The sequence below is a fragment of the Paramisgurnus dabryanus genome, chromosome 2, assembly GCF_030506205.2.
Source record: "Paramisgurnus dabryanus chromosome 2, PD_genome_1.1, whole genome shotgun sequence".
NCBI lineage: Eukaryota > Metazoa > Chordata > Actinopteri > Cypriniformes > Cobitidae > Paramisgurnus > Paramisgurnus dabryanus.
The window spans coordinates 28,606,759-28,619,169 of NC_133338.1; the positions used below are offsets into that span (position 1 = coordinate 28,606,759).

The 12,411-nt window shown below is 38.0% G+C and overlaps 1 protein-coding gene across 1 annotated transcript in view; it reads left to right on the forward strand.

The window, feature by feature from the left end:
• Window positions 1-12,411, forward strand: part of mtmr10 (myotubularin related protein 10) — a 44,296-nt gene that overhangs the window by 12,972 nt on the left and 18,913 nt on the right. Inside the window, exons 3-5 of the mRNA XM_065267886.2 lie at window positions 1,296-1,432; window positions 4,865-4,937; window positions 10,041-10,183. Of these exons, the coding sequence (XP_065123958.1) occupies window positions 1,296-1,432; window positions 4,865-4,937; window positions 10,041-10,183 (353 nt within the window). The remainder of the gene's footprint in view (window positions 1-1,295; window positions 1,433-4,864; window positions 4,938-10,040; window positions 10,184-12,411) is intronic.

Genomic DNA, 12,411 nt, shown 5'->3' on the forward strand with positions numbered 1-12,411 from the left:
CCCAATATTAAATTACAAATTAAATGAATTACAAAGTTGTTAAAATGCTAAAAACAAAGTTGTGACTGCTGATATAGCGCTATATGTTAATGTTATATGCTAGCATGTAGGCTGAAGTTTTACTATTGACTTAACATTAACATTTGCAGGTCCATACTGAAAAAAAACACAAACTTTCCACTCAGAAACGTCCATTAACAATCTCTAAACAATTATTCAAAATGTGTATTTTTGTCTGATACAGGCTCAAACATTTTGGGGTGGTTTCCCGGACAGGGATTAGACTAGTCCTAGATTAAAACATTTTTAAGAGCTGTCCAAACTGAAAACAGCTTGCACTGACATATCTTAAAACACATCAGTGCCCTTTGTTAATGTTTTTAGTAAGGCATGTTTGTTAAAACTAGTTATATTTTCTAATTAAACTAAGGCCTAGTCCTGTATTAAGCTAATCCCTGTCCGGGAAACCGCCCCATAAGGTCTGTTTACTAATATGAGCTACTGGCATGAGCCTCAGAGCAGAGCTCAATATTATTATTTATGACCATTCTAAATAGGGCAAAAATAGACCATTTCATTCAGAGGACAAATAGGGTTGTATATGGACATGTAAAAACTTTTCTGGATAATTTTTGCAATAAAGTTACATACCTTCTAAGAACAATTTAAAGAGTAACTAAACCCCAAACCAACTTTTTTTAGTTAATGATCTGTAAGAATGATGCTTTATTAGTGCTGTTGATTGATTTTAGTAAGTTTTTTGACATTTGGATATAAAGTGTTTCAATACTACAATATATGGTGTAAAAACGTCTGAGTGCTGCCCTCTTGAGGTTGAACGGTGGCTACTGCAGTTGAATTTTCCTATTGGATGTTGGGTCCAAGAAATGACTCGTGACGTAAGCAGGTTCAAGCTCACCACGCCCTTGTTACGATCTCACCACACACTTAGTTCGTCCCCTCTATCTCCGTTGGGATCTGCCCACTTTTCTTGCATTTTTCAAATATTGCAGTGGGTGGAGTCTGGCTCTGACCAGGGGTTTAGTTACGCTTTAACACCTTATTTTAATGCATTCTTTGGCACCTTTTAAGGACATTTTGTAAAAACACTAATGCCAATTCTGGCAGAAACCTCATCTGTTTACACAACATATATATATTCAGAATTGTACACACTATGTTGTAAACTACTGTCTGTTCAGCACCAGGCTTTCTCGGTTTAACAGATGCCACAATGTTCATACCCAGCATGCTTTCCTAAAAACCTCACTTCCTTGTTCCTTCATTCTTCACAGGTGAGATAGTTGTGAATGAAGCAAATTTTGTGAAGAAATGTATTGGAGGGGAAACCTGTCAGGATGACCTATGGGGGAAACTTGTCTGTACCAACTTCAAGGTTTCTTTCATCGCCCATAATTCCTTGCCACAACAGGTAAGCACAGACACCCAAAAAAATGTTTAGATTCTTCTTTAAATTGGTGTTAAAGTCCCTGTAAAGTCAGATATTAAATATGTTACACCATAGAAACAACAATGTGTTATTAACCAGCAAACCAGGTTTGAATGGTGGAAAAACGGCAAGTAAATAAAATATCAAAATCTTGGAAAAATAGTCAGCATTCTCTGCTCTCAATCAGTGGAGGTGTGTCCACTTTTTGCGTGTTTGTCTCACTTTAATGTTTCTTAAATTTTTATCAAAGATAACACAAGTAAACTCAACATGCAGTTTTTAAAATGAAGGTTTTTATTATGAAGGGAAACAAATTCCAAACTCACATGGCCCTGTGTGAAAAAGTGCTTGTCCCCTAAACCTAATAACTGGTTGGGCCACCCTTAACAGCAACAACGGCAATCAAGTGTTTGCGATAACTTGCAATGAGTCTGTTACAGCACTGTACAGGAATTTTGGCCCACTCATCTTTGCAGAATTGTTGTAATTCAGCCAAATTGGAGGGTTTTCGAGCATAAACCGCATTTTTACACACAGCTTCCAAAAAGTGCAACTTTTGTCTCGCCAGTCCACAGACTATTTCCCCAAAGCCTTGGGGATCATTAAGATGCCTTTATGTTAATTTTGCTCAGCATCAGTTTTCATCTTGGAACTCTGCCATGCAGGCCATTTTTGCCCAGTCTCTTTTTTTTATGGTGGAGTCATGAACACTGATCTTAACTGAGGCAAGTGAGGCCGGCAGGTCTTTGGATGATGTTATGGGGTCTCTCTTTACATCTTAGATGAGTCGTCGTTGGGGGAATTTTGGTCAGCCGGCCACTCTTGGGAAGGTTCACCACTGTTCCATGTTTTATCATTTGTGGATAATGGCTCTCATTGTGGTTCCCTGGACTCTCAAAGCTTTAGAAATGGCTTTATAACCTTTTCCAGTCTGATCTCAATTACTTTCTTTTTATATTTGTTTCTGATTTTCTTTGGATCTCAAAATGATGGCCAGCTTTTGAGGATCTTTTGGTCAGCTTCACTTTGTCAGGCAGGTCCTATTAAAGTGATGTTGTTGATTGCAAACAGGTGTGGCAGGATTCAGGCCTGGGTGTGGCTAGAGAAACCAAACTTAGGTGTGATAAACCACAGATATGTTGTAATGGGGGGTGCTGAAGCACTTTTTCACATAGGGCCATGTGGGTTTGAATTTAGTTTTCCCTTCATAATAAAAACCTTCATTTAAAAACTGCAAGTTGTGTTTACTTGTGTTTTCTTTGATTGATATAAAAAATTGTTTAATCATCTGAAACAGTTTTCAAGATTGACTTTACAGGAACTTTAAACTACAGTGCCCCCCCCCCAATAGTGGAACAGTAAGGCTACGTTTACATGGAAACGATCTGAAAAGAAACCGCAAAAGTGGTGTTGCGTTATCACTTTTTATTCCGCGTTTATACGAGCATTTTGAGGGGGAAATCTGCGTGCATATGGTGACGCAAAAGTGTGTGATATTCGATGTAGTATGCACTCCAGGCGGCTAGGTGGCAATGTGAAGCACTGACACACAACAACACCAAGTCCGTGAGCCTGCGTACAACCTTCTTCCTGGTTCTCCCAGGTCTCATCCAAAGCCGCCTGGTTTGCCTCCGACGAATTGGCGCATCAACAGTTTCACTGAGGTAATTAATGTGCCTTCTCTGATCAGTAATACTTGCTGTGAATAATTCGTACAACTGCTGGAAAGACTTGTATATTTATCAGAGCTGCTATGGCAACTTGAAGGTCCGACGTATGGAAATAATCTGACATGTTTGTTGTTATTTTCCTGAACTGGCGCATGCCTGTGACGTAAACGCGTGCGCGACGAGAGCCACCATGAGCAGACTTTTGCGTTTTTACTCTTTAGACGAGAACGCGACGGTAGATCGTTTTTAAGATTTCCACTCTGAAGGGTGGTTTCACTTTTTTGCGTTTTTATGCCCCCAAAACGCCGTCGCCGTGTAAACGAAAGGCACATCCGATAAAATATTTTTACGTTTTTACCCTCGAGCGTTCTCGTGTAAACAGGCCCTAAGACAAAATTGTCCTATCTGCTCTGGACACAGAAACATTGTAAGGTGAATACGAGGCAAAAGTAAAGAATGTAACATGTTATTAAAGGTGCTCTAAGCGAATTGAAGCGTTTTAGACCATAAAACATTTTTTGTTACATACCGGAAACATCTCCTCACTATCTGCTTGCTGCCTGTCCGCTGATCAAACTGTAAAAAAACGCGATCTCTGTAGACAGCCCAGGCTTCACAAATGGCAATATCAACAAATGGCCAAACCTACAAACAGAAACCATAACAAAGTGTTCCAGCCAATAAACGACAAGAAGGATTTGGGGGTGGGGGTTGGGCGCATTCATGAAAGCACGGAAGGGAGGGGGAGGGGGAGGAGTTAGCTACGCTCTGTCTGTTTGAAAACAGTTCAAACATCAACAGGAAGTGACGTCGCACATTATTCGCTTAGAGCGCCTTTAACATTTGATTTCATCCTGACTCACTGTATGTGTGTTGTCACCAAATGCAAGACTTAGACTGCAGAACTGAACTGATACTTCATATTTTCAGCTTTTCATGTGTTAACAATAAACGCATCATGACACAGTTCATCACTTAACACTTGTAAGACAATTTTCTCAATATGCTCACAATAGATTGAAGTATTAAAATCAAAAGTGTTGCTCCATTGAGTTGGTAAATTGTATTTGTTAAAACGGGTGATGGGTAGAATGGGACATTCTGTACTTTTGTCCCATATTTATTCACCTTTTTAATGTTTAGACATTTGTAGACTTCACAGCAAACAGAGCAATTTTGCCTTTGGTCCCAATACTTCTAGTGTATAGGCTACTGTATCTTTCATATATGCTGTATCATTAAATAATATTATTAGTACAAATTAGTTGTATAAGGTTTATGCCAGATAATCATTTTGAATGAATTTTATTTAGCTTGCTTTGCAAGTTTTCCATGCAGAATGGAAAATGATTAACCCCTTACTCAGAAACCCTGTACTTATGACCATGTCATTTAAAGGATTGTAACATACTTTTCCATAGCAGTGGAAACTGCTGTACATATAAATCTGTAAAGTCACTACTTCCAGTAACATAGCTCTAAATCTGCTGATATGCATGTTAATCATCTGCCTTGGTCAGTTAACTATCACAGTTGACTTACAACAGAAAGAAATGTTAATTATTACAATCCTTAAAAAAACAAACATACAAGTAACTAACTAAACGGGTTCAACCCCATGTGAAGTTCCTAATAATGGAGAACTTTGATCAAAAAAGTGCATGTAGTGAAGATATAATTATTATTATAACGGTAGATTGAAAGCAGTTGAATTTAATAATGTGTTGTTGTTCTTTATTTAAAGAGGTTCCAGTGCACACACCATCTCTTGGGTGAACATGACGTTCCTCTGGCTTGTGTGGAGCAGGTAGTGACAGGTAATTCTGCACTAAAGCACACTTCCCAAACACCAGCAAACCACCTGCCACACTGGGACTTTGTACTTCTGCTCTATTCCACTGATACTGATTCTGTTACTTGTTGCGTTTGCATACTATAGAGACATGACTTTACAAAGTTGTTACTATGCTTTAAAACTAATAGGGTTAATGACAAAAAGAGGCTAATATTGTTTGTCTCTTTCTTAATTTTTCTCTTCACAAACCTCTACAGTATAACAGACAGGAACACGTGTCTTAAATGCATAATTGTAACCCTGTTTACTTGGATTTTTCCACAAGTGATGATGTAGTCAGTGTTGTGATAGTGCAGCATAGCTGCAGAACCTGTTTGGGTGGCTGTTTTTAGCATAGCTCACGATGAGCTCATTCAGACAGACTGCAGCCCGAGCCTGCCCCGATTAATCTTGTTTGTGTTAGATCCTTGCACTCCCCTCATTGCTGACTTAGCCCCCCAAGTATTGGATTGCTATGTTAAACAGAAAGTGCAAGAAGCCTGCGTTTTTGTTTTTTTACTCTGTCTGTCCATGTTGCTTCAACAAAAGACTTTTCTTAGAGATTCGAGCTTGGCTAAAGCACACAGTGTTCTTTAAAGCCCCGGTCTGTCAGCAAGACATGCAGTGACCCCCACAGTCTGGGATAGTGCCTTTAGAGGCCGTCTTAATACTGTATTAATTATAGGACTGAAAGTAAGCCAGTCTGTTGTTTTAGCAATACACATGTTGATCAGTAAAGTTTTTTTTTTCTTGTCTGCTGCAAATTGTGGTCATATTTTAATGTTTACTTTAAAAGCGCTCTTGATCACACAAGCAAGAGTTCCTTGTGGCTCGTATCTACGGCCAAACCACAAATTGGGGTTATATTCGGCACAACAGTACAATTGCGAACCTGATATTGCTGTGATCACCCAGTTCTATAAACAAGAAGCTAATATCAACTTCCATACACACAGAATATAGACGGCTACATTGTTTATGTTTAGTCCACTAATAAAAAAAGAAAAAATATATTTTTTTGTAATGAACACAGCCATGTGGAGTGGCTTAAACTGTGAAACGACATTTATACAAAATAACACCACCGATCTAATCAAATTACTGGTCCAGATCTAACTGTTGTATAATCAGGCCGGTTGCATAAACATAGCCGTGACGTTAAGACTGCGTCTTAAGAATGATTGACTAACTAGCAATTAGTTAGGACTAATCAGTCTTATTATTTGGATTTAAATTAGACCAATCTACCTTTCTATGTAACATACTTAAAACAGTTATGATCAGTCTTCAAGAAAAAAATTCATGACTAACTTTTAAGACTAGTCTTAAAGTTTTATGCAACCGGCCACAGGTTTTAAGACTTAAATTATGTCTACTGAATAAAACTTGTTTTGTTTTCTCATCTGAAATCTTTTATTCAAAGTGTACTCCCCACCTGAGACATTTTAAATGCGTTTACCTACTAGAACAAGAGCCATCTGACCTTTTTTTGTTTTTTTTAGAAATGTAACACATACTTCTTGCTCTGGTGACCACTTCTTTTCTCTATAGTCTTATTTGTGGATATGCTTTATTTGAGTAACAGGAACTATAAGCGATTCTGTTCTCAAAAATTTCTGATGTTAAAAACAGAAGTGGTGTCAACTAATACCTTTTTTTTTACCACTTTTATATTCCCTATCATGAAGATACATAATGTGTTACTTTAGGTAACATAATGATTTACTTAAGGAGAGGAGAACTGCCTTCCTCTTTTTCTGTAAGTTATACTTTAGTTTAGGTCTGTCATGATCAGTGATGGGAGTAAGGTGGTACAGAGTAAGTGTTTTTTTTTTTATCAAGTAACGCAATTACAATAACTGAAATTTAAATGAATTCGTTACTCGCGTTACTCTGTTTTGTAAAAAAAGCACTTGCAGACAAGACATTTCTGATCTAAAGTCGCAGGACCATGGTGAATCATTAAACTTCATCATGGCTGAAAGTGCGTATAATGAACATGAAAAATCTAAACGGGACAACATACCTTTGTTTAAAAATTATGCGTAAGTCATAATCCATTCGGTCTCATGTTTGTAAATGATCTTTGCCAAGCAATCCCAGTATGACATTAACTTGCATTTGTAGTCCACAAAAGCAATAAATCTAAGAAATGTTAATATATTCTTAGATGTTTACATCGGCTTCATGGAAGAGAACGATCCGCGGGACACAGCGGAGACGTTTCTGACTTATTAAAATAAATATGGAATCAGAAAAAATATAATTTATTTGAGAAAATATGACGCGTTGACACAATTGTCTCCAAATTCTTAAAGAGACAGCACACAATTTTAACACATTATATATTTTCAATGTAAACATACAGAATATTTGTCTAAATGATATACATAAATAAACTAAGCTTACATATTAAGATCATTTCAAACAAAAATATTCAAAGGCTAAATCTAAAGCGAAATAGGTTCCTACAGTATGTGATATATTAGAGTCTTACATGTAAAATAGCCCATCCATATCATTTTATTGTTTGACTGTTCAGTACTGTTCATATTTACATTTAAAAGCAGACTTAAAAGTAACTTTTCCTAGTAACTAATTACTTTTGATATAGAGTAACTGGTAGAGTAGTTCAATTACTTTTAAAAAAAAGTAACTAGTAACTGTAACTAATTACTAATTTTCAGTAACTTGCCCAACACTGGGATGTAATTGGTATTCTTGAAATTGGAAATGGGAAATAGGAAATTTTGTATATGTACAGTACTGTGCAAAAGTCTTGAGCCACCATCACCAGCTTTGTTACTTTAGCAAAGTTTTAATGTCCATCCATATTTATTTTTCACTCTTATTATGAAGATACAAACAGAAAATACAGGAAATATGTAAACAAAATAAAAACACAACAATTTTCAGAACTAAATGTTAGGGATGTCCCGATCCGATCACGTGATCGGAAATCGGCCCCGATCACGTGGTTTCAGACTCGATCGGAATCGGACGTTACCTCCCGATCAGGACTCGGATACATATGCAGGGTTTAAAATCCATTAAGTTCTCGCGCTGCTCCGCGCCAGTGTACGCGCTGCGCTGGTGCGTGTGAACTGAAGAGAATAGGCTTGTTCGACTTCATCCGGCTGCCGGTTCTTGTGGTGCTGCATGACGTCAAAGTTCCGCGAGAACGATTTAAAAGCAAACTCCTCCGTATGATTTCGCGGATCACTCTCGCGGTAGTTTGACGTCACCCGGCTGTCGATTGTTGCGGCGCCGCATGAAGTCGAACAAGCCTATTGATGTGCTTTCATTCATAGGCTTCACACTCGTGCGTGCAAGGAACCCACGACAAAACCGCGTTTTTACCGCTCATTTAAACGACGCGTTGATCGTTATTGTCAACATGTGCTCAGACGCAGTTCCGCGTCTCACTCAGAACCTCAAGAACGCGCATTCGCGCAGGATCATTTGACATTACTGTAGAGATGAGAGAGAGAGAGAGAGAGAGAGAGAGAGAGAGAGAGAGAGAGAGAGAGAGAAAGAGAGGTAAGAATGGTGCCTATGTCGAAAAAACTTAATAGAAGTCTAGAAACAAAGTATTAAAGTATGTATAGCCATGTCACTCATCTCATTACAAAATGTTAACTAGATAACTGGATACAACTGATTGTATAGTTTAATAAAATAATGTATTTTGATTATACAAATGAATCACGACCTAACTATAGGTATTTTATAACTAACTGCTGACCAGCTTAGGGAATCTATGGCTAATTTATAAGACATATTGCTGAATCAGTATGTTGTTTTTCTTGTTAATTGAGTCTTTTTGGGTAGCCTATCTTATGCCTAGAATGAGTCAAGGAGGTTAAGTCTTATAACTTCATTCAAAGTTTGATCAATTGTGCATAATGACATGTGCACCAAATGCATATAGGGTGTCAGACTCATAGATTTGCATAATTTAAAGTTCAGGTTTTAAAGTTTGGGTCAACATGTGGCACAGCTTTAAAACTGAAACTTATAAAATCCTATCAGAGATACAAAATGTCATTGAAACACACCCAGTGGCTTTGCTGTCATCAGGATTAAACATGTTACCCCTCGAACCCTCCCTCCAAACAGAGCCTCCCCACAAAACAAACCCCAATTTAACCCCTGAACATATATAGTATATATTCATTATTTTTTAACACATCTGTAGTTATGCGCTGGCACAGAGTTAGACTCTTTTGACTCTACACAGAAACAGCAATGTGTGCGGCATGACATAAGGAACATCCTGGACTGGTTCTGTTTTTTCGCTCTTCTTTATTCTTTTTTTTTTATGTATTATAGAAGTATCGGATCGGAACTCGGTATCGGCAGATACTCAAAATCAAATGACTTGGACTCGGACTCGAGGGCAAAAAAACCTGATCGGGACATCCCTACTAAATGTCTTCTTCAGGCATCAGTCAGTATTTAGTGTGACCTCTTTTGGCACTTTTTTGAGGAGACTGAAGTCCTGAAGTCATTCGATTAGAATTACAAATTAGGATTTAATTTCATTTAGGTTTAAGAGATCCTGCAGCTGCCTGCTATTGCTCAAGTGGAAGGGGAGTTTACCCTAAATACTTGACACATCAGCTTATACATTTAAACAGTTTTTAATACTACATACACATTTTTGGTATTTTCTGTTTGTTTGTATTCTAATAAAGAGACTGTGAAATAATTATATATGATCACTGTACAATTGCAGAAACAACACATGTAATGGTAGCATGGTGGCCTAAGACTTTTGTACAGTACTGTATGTATTTTACAATATTGAAAAAATTGCATGCAATACAGTAAAGCAGAGTTGAGGCAGCCTCTGAACAACTGTTTGTTTGAATATTATGTAATACAGATTATAAACACATGTGATATGCAATAGTGATATTACTTTAAATCTGTGTGGGTGTAGAATTGGCCTAGGAGGTATTGCAAATGCTATGATGCATTCAACCATGATTCAAAAGTCTGGCCTATTGCCATACCCTCTTAACTCCATCACTTCCAGTTGTCTGTCTACTATCTATAATAAAAATGTTGTGTCTCATTCTAGTGAATGACGCTAAGGGGAAGCAGAAGGTTTTAGGATGCAATCAGAAGCTGAAGTTTAACCCCACTGAGCTCATCCTCTACTGCAAAGACTTTCGCATAATTCGTTTCCGCTTCGATGAGGCTGGACCCGAAAGTGCTAAAAAGGTACGCTGTGCATACACCCATACATAATGAACTAGCCTTGCGGTTTCTTGCAACCAAACACACTCCCACATGCTCTCACACCTCTGTTTGTGCACGATTGTGGTTCTGTCTAAGAGGATTAAAAGCTAAGGGCTTTAACTACACATCCCTCTCCACTAAAGTCAGTGTTTTTTTCCTCCTGAAGTAAAATTGCAGACAAACACTAAGTATGAGGAGCCGCTACATTTTCGAGTTCTGAGATAGAAGTTTGGATTTGGCTTCATAGCATGTATGGTTCTCTGCAAGTATTTAGCTGCCTTCAGTTTGTTTTATCCATTCACAGTCAGAACAGTGAGGAAGGTTTTTCTTAGAATTATGTGTGTGATGTTTCAGGAAGAATGATACAGGACTTTCCTCTCATCTGCTGCTCCCCTACTGAGACAATGTAGGATGATGGGATTATAGTTTGACTCTTCAACGAAGCAGCATTGCTTTCATCTACCGTGTATGTGTGTTGGACTCTGAAGCAACAGCAGAATTATAAAGCCTAATTTATACTTCTGTGTCGAGTCGCGTACCCTAATTTGTTCCCTGCAGTGCCCCTCCCCAAAGACCTCAAGCACTGTTATTGGTCTGCTGGAACCCCTCCCTCAAGTCAAAAAATTTGTGATAGTATCACAGTTTTTTATACACTTTTGGACCACAAAGATGGACTAAGTTGAGGAGCCATATTAAACTAAATTTAACAAGCGCCTTTTTTAAATTTAAGTTTGCCGCTTTTACTGACAAATATGCCCGTCGACACTGCTTACTAGCGGTTTGCCTGTTGGCATTGTCAACAGTGCAGAAGTATAAATGAAAACCGACTCGTAGCCTATGGCGTGGAGCAGGATTTCCCAAACTGGGGTTCGCAAACCCTGGAGGTTGATAGGGGAATTGCGAGGTTTGTGAGTTGATAAAAATTATTAATTACAATTAAATCATAAAATGTAAAAAAAAAAAAATCTAAGTAAAACCCTTAATAATAGAGAGATATATTTTGTGTTTAATCTGAGTGTCATGTGACCATTACACAACACCAAAATATATCAGAAAACTGTGAACTTATGCAAAATGGACAGGCTATGTAAAAATACAATAAAAACTTAAAGTGCCCATCTTATGACTGCTTTTCCACAAGTTAAATAGGTGTATGAGTTCCATAAAGCATGTTTCAAAAGTTGTTTGCTCGAAATAGCTTGTAGGAAAAGATTGTTACCCATCTCTAGTAGCCTCTGTTTCAGTGCATCTCAGATTGTACCGTTTTGAGCTGGTCATTACATATTTATGAGCTGCTGCTCCTTTGGCCACGCCCCACTACTAACGTCATGTGCGCATGCGCAATGGTATCGCGAGCAGTACAGACTGTATTATTATTTTTATATATTTAGGGGCCAAGCACCTATGGTGCTGTGGCACCTATTGTTTCTGTTAGTATTATTATTATTATTTTTCCGCTTCCCCAATGGGAGTCTATGGCAGCCCTATGAACCGTATGTAGGAAAATGATGAAATTTGGCACAGTTGTAGTGGTGGTCATAAATAGTCATTTGGCCAAAAATGGGGTCTCTAGCAGTAACTCTATAGCGCCACCATCATCTCAAAAATTCAATGTTCAAATGGTTATAACTCGTGATCCATTTGCTCTATGAAAATTCTACTTAGTACACGTGATTGCTCTCCTCATGCTTATTGTTTTTAATACCTTACAGTAAGACTCCACCCATTACAGTAGCGGCCATTTTGAAATGTACAGTATTTCGTTTTTTCGCTACTCCTCCTTCAAATTTGGTTCAATTCTTATGAGATTTGGCACATGTGATCTTTGGAGTGAGCCGCATAGAAATGACTGAACAGAATTTTGATATTTTTCTTTATTTAAAAGTAATTAATGCGTAAACTTAACGAGATTGACGCAAAATTGGTTCTGAAGCTGTATCTCGGTCATTCTTTGATCAATCGAGATGAAATTTGGTACGCTTCATGTCGACCATGAAATGGGGGTCCATGCCAAATTTGGTGACAGCGCCACCTATGGGTCATGAGATAGTAAAAAAGGCTATTTTTGCGCATAACTTCTGAATCGTTTGTCAGAAAATTATGATCTTGGTGTCTACGGATTCCTTACCTCATGCCGCATCTGCCGATATGTATTATGCCGGGATTGACCGAACCGCCTGTCCGCCATTTTGAAATCTGTGATAAATTGC